Source organism: Xenopus laevis, chromosome 5L (genome assembly GCF_017654675.1).
Source record: "Xenopus laevis strain J_2021 chromosome 5L, Xenopus_laevis_v10.1, whole genome shotgun sequence".
Classification (NCBI taxonomy): domain Eukaryota; kingdom Metazoa; phylum Chordata; class Amphibia; order Anura; family Pipidae; genus Xenopus; species Xenopus laevis.
The window spans coordinates 109,807,961-109,826,990 of record NC_054379.1 but is presented as its reverse complement, the minus strand read 5'-3'; the positions used below and the strand labels follow the sequence as shown (position 1 = coordinate 109,826,990).

General features: G+C 38.2%; 1 protein-coding gene across 3 annotated transcripts in view; it reads left to right on the top strand.

The window, feature by feature from the left end:
* Positions 1 to 10,649: 10,649 nt before the first annotated feature.
* ovch2l.L (ovochymase 2 like [provisional] L homeolog) overlaps positions 10,650 to 19,030 on the top strand; it is a 66,407-nt gene continuing 58,026 nt past the window's right edge. The window contains exons 1-2 of one of the 3 annotated variants that reach the window (XM_018261735.2): positions 10,650 to 10,819; positions 17,686 to 17,911. In XM_018261735.2, the coding sequence (XP_018117224.1) occupies positions 10,815 to 10,819; positions 17,686 to 17,911 (231 nt within the window). In that variant the 5' untranslated portion in view covers positions 10,650 to 10,814. 3 annotated transcript variants of the gene reach the window in all.

The following is a 19,030-nucleotide window of genomic DNA, read 5'->3' as shown; positions in this document are numbered from 1 at the left end:
TCTAAAATAACACGAATGTTGTGACATTGTCAGTGTATTGACTAAACAAAAACATGAAAGTTTCTGAGTGATTCCAAAAATTTAAAGTATAATCCAGCTCAAACTATTTAAATGCTCCCATCTCTGCTAACAAGCAAAACTGCTATTAGCTTTGTTTTGTAATCACACTGTCTTGGTCTTCTTAAAGTGAACCTGTCACCCAGACATAAAAAAAACTGTATAAAAGTCCTTTTCAAATTAAACATGAAATTCAAATTCTATTTTTTATTAAAGAATTCATAGCTGTTGTAAACACATTTAAAAATCTCAACTGTCAATCAAATATCGCCTGTCCCTCCTCTATGCCTTAGGCATAGAGGCGGTGCAGGCAGTTACTTTCACTTTCCATTCAGCACTTCCTAGATGTCAGTGCTCTCCACACATTCCCTCATTCACTCCACCTTTTAATTGTGTAGCCAGGGCATGGGGATGGACATTGGGTCCTCCATTCTGGGTCACAAATAAGATTCTGAGATGATGCAAGGCTTGTCTTAATAACAGTGTCCACAAAATGGCTCCTACCTACTTGCTATAATTAGAACATCCCAGACTGAAGGAAACAACATTCTAATAATTTATACAGTGTAATTAAAGTTAATTTTGCTTGACTAATGTGATATAATAGGATATGTAATATTTTTTTGGGGGGACGGGTCCCCTGCAACATTATGTACATGATTGTGTGTGTGTGTGTGTGTGTGTATATATATATATAAATTTTAGAAGCCGCTCAAGATTTTACTGGAGGAAGCATGCACACATGGATGTATAACGGAGACTTTACGTTTCAGAAGGGTCTCCAGGGGTAAGAGATCTGCCTTGTCTGCCTCTGTAGAAAACACATTGTAAATCAATCAAGATCAAAACAAAAGAACAGAGAAAGATATGCCCCAAACATTGCTATTTGGGCTGTTGACTGGATGAAATAACAATACTATATTAAAAAGCCCAACAAAGTTGCCCAAGCTCCAAGTAGCCCAACAAACATAAAAGTTATAACTGCTAACCCAACTACATCCCATAGGATAGAGGGTGCAATAAGAAATGTATTGGTATAGGCAAGGACATAATGAGTGTACCTCCATTAATTAGATATCAGCAATAGCCAAGACCATTACCGATGCCTTATGTTAGGCAGAAGTGAAGCTGTGTTCAGAAACATAATATGACTTGATATCCTGCATTTCAAACAGTACTAAGGGTGGCCATACACAGGCAGATTAAAGCTGCCAATATCGGTCCTTTAGACTGATTCAACAGCTTATCTGCTTGTGTTTGGGGGCTTCCAACTGGTCTCCCCCATGATTGGGCAGGTTTGATTCTTCCTGCAATCAAGGACCGCATTGGCTAGTTGATGTGGTCCTACGACCCGTTGGTGCCATTTGCTTTGTATAATCCAATCGTTTGGCCCTAGGGGTGACAGTTCGGATAAACCCGATATTTCCCTGCCATTGGTGGGCATATGGTGGAAAGATCCACTCATTTGGCTACTTCGCTAAATGAGCGGATCTTATCTTGTATGGCCACCTTACGTAGCCTATTCATTATATTGTGTAAAACAATTAAAGTATAAAAAAAAAAAAAAGTGTATAAAGCTGTGTAAAATAAATGGAGAATTTTTCAAGGTATCTGTTTTATTTTACACCGACCACCCAAATGCTGCATTTCACGCGGCAATGCGATGCGGGAGCTGCCTCAGGCGGCATGGGGAAGAGAATCACCCCTGTATAGTTGGTCACTGTTTTTTTACACAGTATAATAAATAAGCCCCTACGTGCAAGGATAAATGCTATCTGACCTGGATTAATAAATCCTTAGGATAGATAAATAATTTCCCTTGTCTATTCTCTCACTTTTTTATTTTGTTCATGAATCCAGCTGTTTAAGATATTTCTTGTGTTTGACAATTATTATCTGGGCTTTAAAGCGCTATTAGGTAAAGCAATTAAGGATTTAGAAAACAGATAATGCTTTCTGGAGGGCTTTTCATGCACAGTTATCCTGTGTCTCATTAATGTTTAGCTTTGTTTTTGCCTGGTAGATAAAATACTGACAATAATATATTAATGATAGCAATGTATCACAGTATATGTGCGCTACCGTGGCGACAAATCTCCCAAAAGTTACTTGCCACAGCAATATTAGGATTGCCATGAGAAATATGTTTTCCTTACTGCAATTCTAATGGTATGCTATGGCAAGCCATTTTCGGGAGATATGTTGCTGGCAGCAGCACAGATTTGACAGTGAAAATCTTACACTGAGCTATTGCCCTAACAGTGAACTTTTACACTTTTACATTGTTCCAAGATTCCATCAAACCCACCACAAGCCCACCATTACCTCGGCACTAGTTAAATGGAAAGTTGGGTCTGACAGGAAGACTGGACAGGAAGAATAACTCCTATAGGCTGGAGTAAAAATGTAAGCAATTCATTATCCCATAGAATTTTTGCCAAGCATGACATGCTCTTTCTCACCTTGAAATGAAATTATTAGGGAAGGGGAAATATTTTAATAATCAAAGCAATTATTTACAACATGTGAAAAAATGAGAAGTTCACTTACCTTATTACCGTAAATTCCATTTCTTCTTGTCCCGACATGTCAGTACACATGGGGTAGTATTGCCCTGCACAGACAAGGAGGTAGGCCATGACTTCCTCCACACCAGTGTTATTCATTTGCCATTGGGATGGGAAACCTGTACTGACATGTTGGGGGTCATGCATCAAAACAATAAGGGGTGGGAATGAAATAACATACTGGGTCAATGTAACATCCATGAAACAGGAAATCTGATCAGACATATAACCCCTGAATATGAAAGTTTTAAAACGCTTTAAAAGCCATAAGCACAAGAATGCCCAAAGGCTTGATAAGGGACTGACCACAAAAGTTACTAAATGCAATATACCAAATATGGCATAAGACGAGATAGCCCTCCTGTGTTCCCTCACAGACTAGAGGGACCACAATATTGTTGAACAAGCTAAAATGACTGACTAGTAGCCACAATCATAACTCTGACATAAGTCAGCTCACCAGAGTTACCACTCTAGCCACCACCAGCAGATCAGATTATCCACACCAGAAACTGGCAACCTATTGGATACATACTGTATTCTACTAGTGCTCTGGCTATGTACCCAACCCTCAGCACTAACTTATGACCCTACAAAGTAAAACTTAGCACTCACAAGCATCGAGCCCCACAGCTCACTGACAGTAGCTCACAGCAGTGTAGACAGTTGGTAAGGGACTGGTATAGCCCGAAACATTGCCTTGCTAGTGGCATAAATAAAAGTTTAAATCACTGATCGGAGTGCTGCTAGAGTCATTTTCATATAAACCACGTAACCACTGGTGCACAAGCCAGATAATATACATGCTACTTGTGTTGCACAAACTAGCCACCCTACATGCAATTAACCAGCTCACAAGCCAGACACCACATATGCAAACCACTGGTGGACAGGCCAGACACAGAGCATGCAAAACCACCACAGCAAAGCATGACTAGCACTCAAACAATAGAACATAAACTAGTACTGTGCTTGAAATCTCTGATCACAAGACAATTTCTGCAACAACTGATGCACTAGAAAGTAACTACTCCTGCAAAACACAAGTCCAAACCAGCCCCTATCAGTGGCATATAGGAACCAAAGACAAGCACTCAAGACTGGAGCTAAGGTCAGATATAAAACCAGCTAACCCTGAACCAACCAACAGCTGCTGAATCCCAGCTGTTGTAGCAACCCATTGGCAAAAGCAATGGAAAAAGTTCAACGAGCACAAAGTGGCAAATGGCAGAAGCCATGTGATGAGGCAAAAAAATGGACCAGCGGCCATGTAAGTGACAAGGCCAATACACGGGTCAGTGGCCATGAGTGACAAGACCAAACCAAGGGTCAGTGGCCACACAAGTTGGGTTACCATCTGGCCGGTATTTTAACGGCCTGGCCGGTAAAAATTATGGTTGATCCCAATGTTATTAATAGGGAAAAAAGATAAATATATAGGAAGGCTGGTATTTTTTTCCAGAAAAGGTGGCAACCCTACACACAAGCCAAAAAGGCAAAACCAAGGGCCAGTTGCTATGCAAGCCAAAAAGGCCAAACCAATGGCCAGAGCAAAGAAGCCCATAGCAAGGGTCAGCGGCCACAAAAGACAAAAAGTCCATAACAAGGGCCAGCAGCCACACTAACCAAAAAGTCCAGAACAAGGGCCAGCAGCCACGCAAGCCAAAAAGTCCAGAACAAGGGCCATTAGCCATGCAAACCAAGGGTCATAGCAAACGGTTACATCATTGCATGCTGAAAGACAATCCACCCATTAAAGAGGATGGGAAACAGGCAGCCAACAAAGCTCAGTAGTTGAACTACACCTGAATTCACACCAAAGCCCAGATAGGAATGAATTTCTAAAGAGAAATATGTATATCCCAAAGAAATTAAAAACTGCCTGACAACACGTAGAATCCTAAAAGGAAAGAAGGAGATATTCTACTACTGCAGTACAAAACCCCAGCCTGTCCTGGAAACACATGGGGGGATATTCACTTTGCACCACTTCATCAGACATTAATTCACAGCACATACGCTTACTCATCAAAATGCAAAGTTACGTCTCGGCAGACAAATGCTGGCGAAGTTTCGCCGGCGAAACTTCATCGGCTTGAGCATTTTCATAGCGAACTTTCGCTAGCGTTCACTACGGCCTACCGAAACTTCATTAACACACTTACGCTTAGATTGATTTAAATAGGGTGGGTACATATAAGTCATATAAATGTCTTTATTAGTGATGTTGGTGAAATTGCTTGAAGTGGCCACTTATTATTAAAAATGTCCAAGGAAGCAAAATAAACACAAAAGAGATCCTCTATTGTGCTAGACATGAGACCAACCTAAAACAAATGTGGTATAATCTATAAATGGTTCAAAAAAGTTATTAAACAATATATATATTTAAAAGTTACAACTTTTAAACACAATCCCACTTTAAAATATGAAAAAACGCCAGTGTTTTGTCTTTTTTTTATTTTACTTTTTCGGCATACAGGATATGATGTCACTGACATAAGATTGAGGAGAATGTAGCTTCATCTTATCATTTCACCAGATAACCTGGCAAAGCAGACTCTGGGGTAACGCAATGGAAAAATTCCCTTTTAGTGAATTTGCGGAGTAACGATTGTTTGTCTGAGCGAAAATTTGCCTGGCGAAAGGGCGAGAAACTTCCTTAGCGATGTATTCTTTTACTAACAAATTGTCCTCTACATCTATTAGTGAATTAGCAATGTTCCTGTAGATTGTATTTCTGGCGAATTTTTGCTAGCGATGGCCACTTCGCCCTTTAGCAAATTTGGCCCATGGTGTAATAATAAGCATCCATACCAGCTGCGTCAGCAAAGAGGACTCAGGCTCACAAACGAAATCTTAAGATATCACATTTGCCATAGCAAATTGCCCCCAAGGAACACATGCACCTTATAGCATTGGCTTGTCAAAATAAAATCTCAGTTCACAAACCTGGAAAAATGCTGCTTAATAAGCGCAGACTCCTTATGAGAAACTGAAGGAAATACCATACTGCTACAGCAGTGCAAAAACCCCAACCAGTTCTGGAAGCACATGGTGTAATAAGAGCAGCTGTGTCTGCACTCAGGCTCACAAACAAAAACTTTAGATATCAAAATTGCAAAACCAGATATCATCTTGCAAAAATAGGAGAAGGGAGGCTATGAACGTGGGAATACCCATACCTGTGCCAAATAGGCACCAGGTTGAATCCTATGCATAGTTGAGCATACAGCAGGGGGGCTATTTTAGCACAGGGCTTGGACTATGGGTATGCCGATGCCTGCATTTCTTCTCAATAGGCATCTATTTGAATATTGTGTGAATTGGGGCATCAGGTAAATTCTTCTACATTACCTGGGAATCATCCCTCTGTGTCTACACAGAAGTAAAAAAATAAATAAAAGAAAGAAACCAAAACCATTTATCACTTCAATCTATGGTAGATTCACAAAATGATGAGGGTCGAGATCCTACCTCCCTGTCCTATAGGAGAAAAAATAACACTGGTGAGGAGGAAGTCATGTGGTCGTATAGGTCATGATTCATTATGATCAGCTTTAGTATACACTGTAGATCCTACCTCCTTGTCTGTGCAGGGCAAAAACTACTCCATGGGGTCCGTTTACTAAAGTGCGTTAAAAATATTCGCACAATATATAGACAGAATTTTCGCCAAATATGTTATCGCCAGTTTACTAACCTGCGGTAAATATAAATTTGCGAATTTTCTTGCGCAAGAATAATTGTTCGCCAGTTATCGCATTTGCTGAAAATAACGCTACGTACACATTAACGCATGGTTTACTAAACAGCGAAATGTGCTAAAGACAAAATTAACACCAGAATATTCGCAAACTTTTACCGCCACATATGAAGTGGCGTAAAAGTATTTTTTCTGCCAGAAAATTCTCAAGGGGCAGGAAATATCCCATAATAATGTTTTTTTTTTACCCATCATTCTTTGCTGACAGGAGAGAGATCTGTAGCTATTGCTGACAGGATGTTTTGGCTTCTGCTTCTATCTGGTGCAACAGCAGCAGTTTCAGCTCAGAGTCGTATTATTGGCAGTGGCATCACAGTCCAAGGATTCGTCAGCCTCTACACTTTTTGGTTTCATTGGGATTGGCTTCATTAAACTGTGCATTTCTATGAAGCAAAGAGATTGACTGGTATCATTTCCTATGATTCTATTGGCAGAAGAGTTTATATGATGCAGACATGTTTGATTGGTATTACTCTGGTGATGTTGTTGGATGGTATAATCATCAGTCAATAAAGTTTATAAGTTTTGAAGATGCATTTCTGGCCATAAATGTCACAGTAAAAATTGCCATAATAACCGCCATAAAACAAGACTATTTTATAGCATAAATATTCGCAAAAACGTAATTTTTCGCCAGAAAATTCGCAACTCGCTAAAATTACCGCTAACGTAAGCTGGTTCCTTAACGTAGTTACCGCAAGTGATCGCAATGATTTCTGAGCGCATCGCTGTTTAGTAAACTTAGTCGCTGCGAATATTCTGGCGTAAAAATATTCTCAGCGATAACATGCGGAAACTTAAAGTCAGATTTACCGCACTTTAGTAAACGGACCCCCATGTGTACTGACATGGAGGGATGCAGCAGTGGCGATCCTAGAGGGGGCGGGCCCTGGTGCGTGATGCGCAGCCCCTGGCCCGCTCGCACCCCCTGCTCCCCCGGTAGTTCCGCCACTGGGATGCAGGAGAAAGAAACTTTAATCCAGTAGTTTTCATATATGCACAGAATAGTGACATGTTAAAATAACTGCTGCCTTGAAGCACTGGGATTATGGGTTGGATGCCATCCAGTCATTTATTTGAGTGGGCTTTGCATGTCCCTGCATGTCTTTGTGGGTTTTCTGTGGTTGTTCTGGTTTCAGCAGCATAATTGCAGTTAACTGGATACTGTTTACATTGGTCCTGGTTACACCCTCAAGTTTTTTTTGGCATAACTGTAGTGCCATGTGAATTACAATATGAATTAATTTTTTCGCCTCCCAGTTCTCCAATAGAAATCTTTCATTAGCAGCCTAAAAAAGGAAAATGTCACCCACTCCCACTAGTTGAAATATACAATTTCTAGGTGATACGCCCAGTATTCCTACCAAGCTGAGTGTGCCTTCCTATGTTCTTGCTAAGTTTTGCTCTAATCCATTGCATTTAATGTATGTGATATGTTAAAACACATCTTGAGAATGTTTTTTATCTTTTTACTGCTTCCTGCAGACCCCCTTTTAGTCATGCATTGTACTTCTTGTACAGTCACTAAATCATCTCAACGCTTCATTAAAGTCACAGCTACCTATTCCTAACCACTGAAAAACACGTGCTGTTTCTGACAGTAGGCAGAAAAAAATTAATTGTTAATTAATTAAATTAATTCTGTGTATAAACTATTATTTTACACCAACTCTTACAGTACATAAGAGTGTCCCAGCTACATATTTAATTTAGAATATTCTGAATAAGCTCACATGAAGTTTATCTCATGTGAATAATTTCCTAAATATAGATATTCAGAAATACTTCCTGAAAAGCAAATAATGAAAAAATGATTGCTCAGAGAAATGTGCTTATTCAAAATGTGCAAGTCTGTTTCAAATTCTCCCGTTGATGGATGCGAAAAAGAAATATTTTTTCAAGCTGTGCAAAGGTATGATTTGCAAGTGCATGAGAAGCTTGCACAACTTTATATTATTTTAGTTTTTCCTGCTCAGTAGGTCATTATTATAACAGCTTTTTTATTTAACAATCAATGTACAACAATGTTATTTTGAAAATAAAATTAAGAACGATCTTTGGCTTTGTGCATGCCAATTATTTTTGTACATAGTCTACTTTTCTGAAAAGCAGTAATTTATTTCTGGCTCATGCAAACAAAAAAAATGTACCACCCTCCTACCTAAATACCACAAACAATTTTGGTGTTTTTATCCAGGGAGTATTCCATCTTTTTACTAAACTGAATTTAACATTTTTCCTTCCTCAACTGGGTACCCGAATCAAATGCCGACCACCCAATCACCATTGCACTGAAATCCCCCACTCCAATAATGGTTTGTGATGATCAGGGTAATGTGTACTGAATTGGGGAGTACTAGGGCAAAGAATATGCACCCTTTACAGCAGCTCATTTATATCAATGTTGGTTTTATGGGGGGGAGAAAAAATAAAATTATTGTTGGTAGGTAACTGCATTACATTAACCACAACAGTAAAATAGTAGATTCCCTATGGCAGTGATCCCCAACCAGTAGCTCGTGAGCAACATGTTGCTCTCCAACCCCTTGGATGTTGCTCTCAGGGTCCTCAAAGCACATGATTATTTTTGAATTCCAAGCTTGAAAGCAAGTTTTAATTTCATAAAAACTAAGTATAGTGCCAAGTAGAGCCTCTTGTACACTGCCACTCCACATAGGGGCTACCAAATAGCCCATCACATCCATTATTTGGCACCCCAAGGGACTTTTTCATGCTTGTGTTGCTCCCCAACTCTTTTTATATTTGAATGAGGCTCACGGTTTAAAAAGGTTGGGGACCCCTGCCCTATGGTATTGTTTGTCCGATTTTCCAACAAAAGGCCAGATTCAATTCAGTGAGAAAAAGTTATCTCATGGTTTATCACATGAAGGAGCTTCAATTGACTAAAAAACTTTTCTCCAAGAAGGCCCTGCACTATGGAGCCTGCTGTAGAGTATTTTCACTTCCCAGGCTTCTATAGAGAATAAATTTGCCGCACACTCACTTATTGCGGTTGGCAGCAAAGAAGTGAGTGGGTGAGCGAAGAGGGTTTGGCATCTGTGTGCATGAGAGGCCTCCTTGAAGATGTTTTGGGGGGGGGCTGGCAAGATCAAGGTATGCCATTCCTTACCAGCGCAAACACAATTGCAAATCACAAAATTGCATGTTAAATTGTACACTAAAACACAAAAGTAATTGCAATTATGCACGTTCCTTATAAGTCGTGGATGGCACCGATGCGGAGGTTCAGCCAGCTTTGATGAATTTTGTATATTTGTGCATAAGGTTCAAAGTAGCCTGGTGTTACTTCCAGTGCTCCCTTTTTGTAGAGATAAAATGCATTTACCTCTACTGAACTGTGAAAGAGGTGCTATTTTGCACAACTTGGCTACAAAAACCAAGTTCCACAGTTTGTGCATGATTTTGCACCATGGATGCTAATTTGCACTTGCATAGGAAAACTGTACACAAGTTGAAGCACAGGTTATGCTGCTAGTGTCCAATATTACACTGGAATTTGGGGTAAATGTGCATTGTAGGTAAAATATACGATGATTTGCATGCCTTTTTGTGCCTAGAACATTAAACTATTGAAATCTTTACCTGCTATCATAAGAGGTGCTAAGGTCTTGCAAAAGATATATTACATACGTGAAGATATTTTTTCTGTTGAAGAACTTACATTCCCCCAGAAGTGTATTTGTGACCAGCAGGCGTATCAAGGAGAATGCAAAGTGCAAACAGTAGAGCGCCCTGCTTGGAAGGTTGATAAATGAGTCTCTGTAATTAGCTAGAACTGTTTTTGTAAACAAGCTAAAATTGTAAGAACAGTGACAGTTTGTTAATGTTTTTGAAACAGTGAAATATCACCTTTGATAGGATTTAAGCAACTGTATGGAATTACAATATTATTCTATGATAGCCCAGGATTGCTGCAAAAGGCTGGCAATGTTTGATGAAAATAGGAGGACATGTACATCAACTGAACTGTGTGTATATTGTTCCCAGAGAACCAGTGGGTGGCTGGGTGCTGAAAGATAAGCTTGCTGCTTCCAGTCATTACAAACACAAAAAGTGGATACATGCTTTTGTCAATTCAGTTGTGCAACTTTTGTAGTGGGATTAGTGTTCTGTTTACAGGAATGATTGCTTGTTTCTTTACCAACACCCTACTTCCAGGCATTCCCCCTGCCTGAACTAAGTACTCATTCTAAAGTCCCATCAGGTTTGTTTCTCCCATTTGGTAAGGAACAGTTACAGACTGGGAGGCGTGACTAGAGTACAGAGTACCAGCACTAACTCCCCAGCACACACACACCAGCAAGCACAGGACAAAGCTAAAGCCAGGCAGAGCAGCTGTGAGGATCAAATACACACACACACAAAGGAGATAGAAGACAGGGAGAAGGAAAATATCTGCCAAAATGAGGTTAGTAATGAGAGTTCAGGGTGCCAATCATGATTGCCTGGAATGAAACTGCAGATACCGAAACTGTCAGTTTGTATGATGCTATGCAGTTGATGAATTTGTGGGCAAATTACAACCCCTGAGTGAATTAAGCTGTTAACTGATTGGGTACAGGTAACAGAGCATGACTTTGCTGCTAGGCATGGCACTTACAGTTTCTGGTGCTGTACCTGCCTTCTTTTTTATTACCATAAACTATATAGCATCTCAGGCCATTAAGTGTTTCTCTGTGCTCTGTGCCAGGCAGTACTTATCAGTGAGCTTGAGCCTTGCACTGTTATGTGCCTTGTAGTACTAGTCACTATTAATGAAGAGTTGCACACTGTGGCATATGCAAATGGCTTGTTGTGCCAGTGCAGTGTAGACCTTATCAGGGTGGCATTCAGTTACTCTCAGGTCTATGTTCCTTACAGTATTGGCCACTACTATTCCTTATACCCTGCTTATACCCTATATTGCTTAGTGTGCTATGCAGTTTTGCTTAAGGCCATTATCCAGAAACCTGTTATCCAGAAATTACAGAAAGGCCATTTCCAATAGACTCCATTTTAATCAAAATTGTAAAAATTATTTCCTTTTTCTCTGTAATAGTAAAAAAAGTAGCTTGTACTTGATCCCAAATAAGATATAATTAATCCCCGTTGAAGGCAAAACATTTCTATTGGGTTTATTTAATGTGTAAATCATTTTTTTAGTAGACCTAAGATATAAAGATCCAAATTATGGAAAGATCCCTTATCGGAAAACCCCAGGTCCAGTGCATTCTTCATAACAGGCCCATACCTGTACAAATGTGTGTGCCAGTATGAAATACATTGTTACAAGAGACCTATCCGGTACTATTCGGGATGCTATGCAATGTGTAATCAAACCAACAAAAATCATTCTTAATACAAATGTAATGAATATAAAAGTAAAATGACAGCGATAGCCCAGTACTTTATTTATCCAGACAAGGTGGCAAGCCTATTGGTGTAGGCCAGTCCTTGAAAATCAAGGATAAAGATTGGAAAGCCACACTTGGTTGCACCAATAGGCTTGCCACCTTGTCTGGATAAATAATGTACTGGCTATCTCTGTTATTTTACTTTTCTATTCATTACATTTGCATTGTCCGGTAACCGTACATATATATATAGAGTCCTAATTTTGTTGAATAATAAAAGCTATAAGAGCCCCGGGGAAGTCAAAACTAACAACATTTCAACATTTTCTACTGAATGTACCTCCAAAGACTGATAGGGACAATTTCATAACAACTTACTGACTTGCTTTTATGATAGCTTTAGGACTGGTAAAATGATGTTAACAAACATTAGAGTTACTGAATAACCCAGGGAGAATTAGGAAATGCCACCAGTGAGCAAGAAAAAAACATGCTGTCTCTGCTTTTCAAAAACTCCCCAGACTCCTCATCAATGCTCTAAGTTAAAATAAAAGGAGAAAGGCCAACTTTCGTTCTTATTTATTATTTAATCATTTTTGATGATTAGTTTTTCAGGCATCTCGTGTCATAAATATTTGCTGGTTACTTTTATTGTGGAAATATATTGTATTGGCAGTTGAATTGTACAGATGTTTTTGCAGAATCAAAGAATTTAGTGAATAATGCTGGTTATTAACTAGAGGAGCTTTCTGTTCTAGCTGGTGACAAAATTTTTCGGAAGAATTTATATTCTACATTGCTCAGATAAATTAATTCTTGCATTCCCTCCAATAGAAAGATACAGATTAGATTCTGTAATTTGGTGGCCTAATACGTTTTTGCAGGATGTCCAAACTTCAGGGCTCCAGCTGTTGTTGATCTCTTATCATCCCTGTAAATTGTTGGATTATTTACTGAATACATCTAAGAACTGATGCACAATATAAATGCCCTTTGTGCATTGATCTACCACCAAGGGACCCCTATGATTCTGAGAGCCCAGGCAAATAGTCTCTCGTTCCTATCATAAAAATTCCTCCCTTGTAATAATGAAAGTTATGACAGTGACACTGCACAGTTTGTGGTCCACACCAAATATGTTGCCATCCAAGCATTTGTTATGGATCAGGGAAATTTTGGGAGTATTTGCGATGGACCAGGAAAATCTGGAAAGATATAGTAATAACAATAGTGATACATTTAGTTATTTATTCATGGGTTTCATTGTGCCTTTAGTGTTTATAATCCAGTATTTTGAAATGTTATAGTTCCTCTTTAAATCTGCATATGGTTTAGCAGCAGCTTGCAGTTATTGGTGCCAAGAATGTTTTAGAGGAATTTCCTAAGGCTGGCGCAGAATAGTGCCTTGTGTGTAGTTTGCCAGCAAAAGCTGGCTCACTTCGGTAACTATGGGGTGTTCCCAGACATGGTGGTGCAAGGAAGCAACCTAAGGAAAAGAATAGTCAGTGTTAACTTTATAATTATAAAAGCCGTAATAAACCTGAAAATATGTGCTAAGAAATAGTGGTTAGTGATGTTATCAGGCTGGATGATCTCAGTTGCTCTAAAGCTTTTGTATTATGAAAAAAACTATTCTGCTACCTGTTAAAATATTACCTTGGAATTCCACGATCTGTATAAAAGCACTAGCTCATCTATATGGTCATTGAAATCCTTGGTTACTTCTAATATGCTATTGCACAGCAAGGGTTATATTTGTCCCTTTATTGTATGTAGATACAACCAATTGTCTATGCTGACAATATAGAAGTGCATGCAGTAGAACCCCAATTTTACATCCCCTGATTTTGTTTCCCCTCATTTTACATTGTTGTTTTGTGGTCCCACCTATATATTTTGCATAATACATTTCCCTGATTTCACATTTTCCTGGATTTTACACCATTTTTTTCTGGTCCCCTGAAAAATGTAAAATAGGGCTTCTACTGTATTTATAGTACTTAGGGGACATTAGAGGGACTTATGGAGCAATAATATTTATGACATATGGTTATCAAAAGCTGTAACTGACTTAAAGAATTGTCAGAATGAGTTAGAAATGGTTGACAGTTTGATAGTTATGCATCAAATCTATTGTAGTCATTTTAGGATTGATGTAATTTCATGAAACACGTGGTTTAACAAATAATAGCTTTAGTAGCATTTATAACAGGATCCTTTTATAATAATGTAAAATTGTATAGCAGTGATTTATTGAGGTGCCTCTTATGGTGCTACACTATTCAATCAACAAGTCATATAATCCATGCTCGTTGCAATAAAGTCAATATGATAAAGTCTTCAGCTACTTCATTTGCTCTCTGGGTACAGCAGATCTTGGTATTCTGAATCTCTCTATACATTTAATAAGCTCTGAATAAACAGAGATGCCAAATTCACTGTACATTAAAAATATGCAGCAGTGAAATACACAGTGATTTTGAATACACCCTACCCTAATATGTCTATAAATGGCAGTTATTATTAATGAACTAGAAGGCCACCATACGTGGCAAAATTAAATATATAACATAAACCTGTACTGCAATCTACCACTAAAATATACCAGGTACTGACTCACGTGCTCTGTCATATATAGAAATCCTGAGTGAATTGGTGGCTTCCTATTTATCCGAGAGAGCACAAATATAAAACATTTGAATATAGCAACGTGAAGTGAACATGCACTACAGTTGGGGGGGGGGGTTATTTCCTATTTCCGTGCATTCAGGTTATTTATTCAGTTTTCTGGCCAAAGACCAGGTTCTGTTAGACCTGAGATACCACAAATGGTAGACAGTCTTTTTCAATTGAGATACTAATGAAAAATTCATACAAACAGGTGCATTAATTGTTTGTCAAACTGCGGTTATGGATATGTTTATGGATCGAGGAGATCAAAAATAATATGTTACCAGAGCTTCAGTTTAATCATATATCTGAACAGGGCTAAATTCAGAGTATAGCAGCATTAGTATAGGAATGCAAATGAGGACTGAAATGTCTTCATTTTATCATTTTTTTGCAACACAACATGCCACTTTTTTGCATTCAGCATAAAGTGCTGTACATAATAGCTCCCGATTCACGGTTGTCTCATGCTGTCTTCTATTCAGTAATCTGACTTGTTTTTTCCTGTCAAAGTGTCTGTGCAAAACATCAGACCGCTCGGACTGTCCAACTGCCAGACTCTCTTTGTTCTTTTATGTGTTAACACTTTCTTTGGGAATAATTGGGAGCTGCTTAACATAACTTTCAGACAGCTGAGAAAATTTAAATATTATCAGCCTGAAACCCTCTACATGACTGCATTCCAAACAATAAATAATTCAGCAGCATTTGCTGTTATATGTGATATTCCACATAACTGAGGACACAAGTTATGTGTTAAAGTACATTTTTTTACAGCAGGTTTTAGAAATCAAAGCCATTTTAGGTGTGTGACACAATGTTATGGTGGTTACATGGATTTCATAATCTCCTCATGGACGAAGTTAAACATAATATAAATTCTAATCTAATATAAGTTTATAAACAGAATATAAACAGTTTGTTTTCCAGTTGGGCTTTAAATAAATTGTTTTGCTTTATTTTCAAGACCTGATGAGAGCTATACTTATTTGCTTTTACATTTGTTTATCAGCATCCAGGCTGTTCATCTTTAGTGTAGAATTCTCCTTCCAGGACGTTATTTATATGGAGCATGGTGTTCCATTTATTAGGTAAAAACCTGTTATCATTACAAAGACCTGCTTAGAACCCACAGTAAACAAAATGTTCTCCATATTTAATACATTTAACCAACCAAGTATGAAAGTGATGTTCTCATGCTATATTCACAGCTGCTACAATTTTAGGAATAGTCCATGCCCTAAAAATTTTGTACAGGTATGGGATCTGTTATCCGGAAACCCGTTATCCAGAAAGTTCCGAATTACGGAAAGGCCGTCTCCCATAGACTCCATTATAATCAAATAATCCAAAATTTTAAAAATGATTTCCTTTTTCTCTGTAGTAAGAAAACAGTTGCTTGTACTTCATCCCAACTAATATATAATTAATCCTTATTGGAAGTAAAACCAGCCTATTGGGTTTATTTAATGTTTATATGATTTTCTAGTAGTCTTAAATTGTGAAGATCCAAATTACGGAAAGACCCGTTATCTGGAAAGCCCCATGTCCCGATGATTCTGGATAATAGGTCCAATACCTGTAATACCTTTATCCCAATCTAGTGATGGGTGAATTTTTTCTCCAGGAGCGTATTCTCAGCGAATTTCCGTGTTTCGGCGAAAATTCGCTAATTTTTTCATGAAGCAAAACGGGAGAAATTCGCCCATCACTATCACTCTCCTGTAATTTAAGCTCGATGAAAAGTGCTTTCCACCTCTCATTTTGGTCTGCCTTTGTCTGTATTGTTTTAAAGCCCTGTTTTCCTTCATTATATATAAAAAAGCCCCATGTACAAAAAAGTAATTGCACTTAGGCCACGGCCACCCATACCTTGTGCTGGATAAAACATCTGATTTAGGCAAAGATTGCAGTGCTGAGATGATCAAGGAGCAGTAAATACTTGGCTTTTTGGAGCCTTGCATGCCTTGGCTCTCCTGACTTGAATGTACTGTGCGTTCCTTTATGCACTGAATGCAGGCAGTGCTACATACAAGCAAAGGAAAAACTTTTTATGCTCCATTCTGGCAGAGCAAAGATGCAAAATACTTTTTTGCAGCTTGCCATTTATTAAAATGTATTTAAAATAATAAGGCCTATACTCTTAATATTTCATGTCTAACAAACATGTTCTTGATGTTAAGAATTGCTTGAAAAAGGTCCAATGTAGGCCCAAAACATTACATTCATATGTTACTTTAGGACCCAATAAACAAACCTGCATTTTTCACTTTAGTCAGTGTTCTACTGTTTAAATCATCTTCGTAAAAAATTGCTACGGTGGTCGTTTTCGGTCCATAGCTGTAATTTACCAGTGGGATGCTCCCAATTTTATTCAAGGTGCATAAAGATACACACATGTGAATCAAATGTTTTGGGATTTGTTCAATTATTCCTCAGGTTGTTTTGTTTTAGCAACCTTCGGGATAAAAAGCCTCTTCAAGATTTGTGCCACTAAGGCTGAGTTATGAACATTGGCACTAAATTCCACAAGTTGCCAAAAGCGACAAGTTACATAATATCAAAGGTGTGATTGGTTGCTATGGATAACAGCATCAGTGCAATTTACTACCTATGTTTGTAATGCAGTCCCACTATACCTAGCATTTACTAGAAAACATTTGCATAAACCTCATTATAATTGTTTTGTTAAATATTAAATTCTTAGTACAGTTATGGGATCCGTTATCATGAAACCCTTTATCCAGAAAGTTCTGAACTACAGAAAGGGCATCTCCCATAGACTCCTTTTTATTCAAATAATCCAACTTTTTTTAAATGATTTCACTTTTCTTTGTAATAATAAAACAGTACCTTGTAGTTCAAGGTCCCAACTAATATAAAATTAATCCTTAATGGAGGCAAAACCAGCCTATTGGGTTTATTTTATGTTTTCATGATTTTCTAGTAGCCTTAAGATATGAAGATCCAAAATACAGAAAGATCAGTTATCCAGAAAACCCCAGGTCCCGAGCATTCTGGAATATGGATAACAAGTCCCGCACCAGTATTACTGAATTACAGCAAAATAAGCCGAAATAAAGAATTGCTTATTCAGACAACTTCCTTGGCTTTTCTTGCTATTGGTGCATTTTGGATAATAGCTTTCTAAATAACAGATCCCACATTCATATTATTATTTACGTTAGAATTACTGAATACAATTAATGATTAAAATTATGATTAAAAATTAAACGGTGCATGTATGATGAGCATGTTTTTACAATTTCAGGATACCGCTGCTCTTTTCCATCTGCTTGTGGATGTTATCGGAAGCAGAAGTCATTCAGCTTACTGATATGTTTGGTGAAATCCGGACACCCAACTTTCCTGACTCTTATCCTAGCGACTCAGAGGTGACATGGAATATCACTGTCCCAGAGGGTTTTCGGCTAAAGCTCTATTTCATGCACTTTGATCTGGAACCGTCTTACCTCTGCGAGTATGATTATGCCAAGGTAAAAGAAAATATAAAAAGTTAAATGGAAAGGGCTGTTACTGGTGTTGGTATTTCTGTAAAAAAAAACAGGCAGTGATGTAGGCAGTGAAGTCCTGCGATAACACAAAGTCTAATTTACTCATGCCCATTCTTTTTGTCTATAATGATTCGAAAATCATTATAGACAAATGAATCTTTGACTTGGGTGTACTATTGAGCTCTTTACATGTGGGGATTAGGCGTAAAGAGAAAAATATGGAATTTTCCTCCATAGTCGCAACTCTGGATCTCTAAAGATTTTCCTTTTCCTGTTTGCCATGCTGTGTTTGGGAGAGTTACATACAGTCAGGGTGGTCATTTATGGATAGCATATAGTCTTCTGCCACATGTAAAGTTTTTCAAAATAACCTTGCAAGTCAGAAACACTCGAGTTGCTTGGAAGTCCTGTACCTAAATAATTTTTATTAAAGATTATCAGTACAGGTATAGGAATCGTTATTCAGAAACCCAATATCCAGAAATTTCCAAATTACGGAAAGGCTGTCTCCCGTGGACTCGTGAACACCCCAGGCCACGAGCAGTCTGGATAACAGGTCCCATACATGTACCTGTAAGCAAATGTGTCAATACAACTAAAACAAAATACAGAGTGTTAATTGTTTTACTGAGATATATTTCAAAAGACAATGCTGCACTCCCCAGACTGATTCTGTTTTTTTTTGAAACTGGAGAATGTAAAGCATTTAAAGTCCTTATCTACTATAGGGTTCATTTTAGAGAATGCAGAGGGAAGAGGTTTTCTCTGCCATAAAATAAACAGAAGGTCTCTGGGCTAAGTTAATATTTGCTATTTTTCAGTCCTATCCAGATCCCTGGCTGATGCCTGTCCAAAGAGAGGGGTGGTTGCTAATGAAATGTTTTCCATTAAACGGATAATGATATAAACATTCGAGGCATGACTGACATCTCTCCATTCCTTTTCTGTGATAGTTTCCTTCTTAACGAGCTTTGTGACTTCAGAGGGAACATGTGGAAGGAAGAACAGGAAGGGGATAGTGGGAACCAGAGGAGGAAATTATATAATAGTTATTGTCTTGTGGCAATGACAAAATTCTCATAAGTAACAGTGCAGTTACTT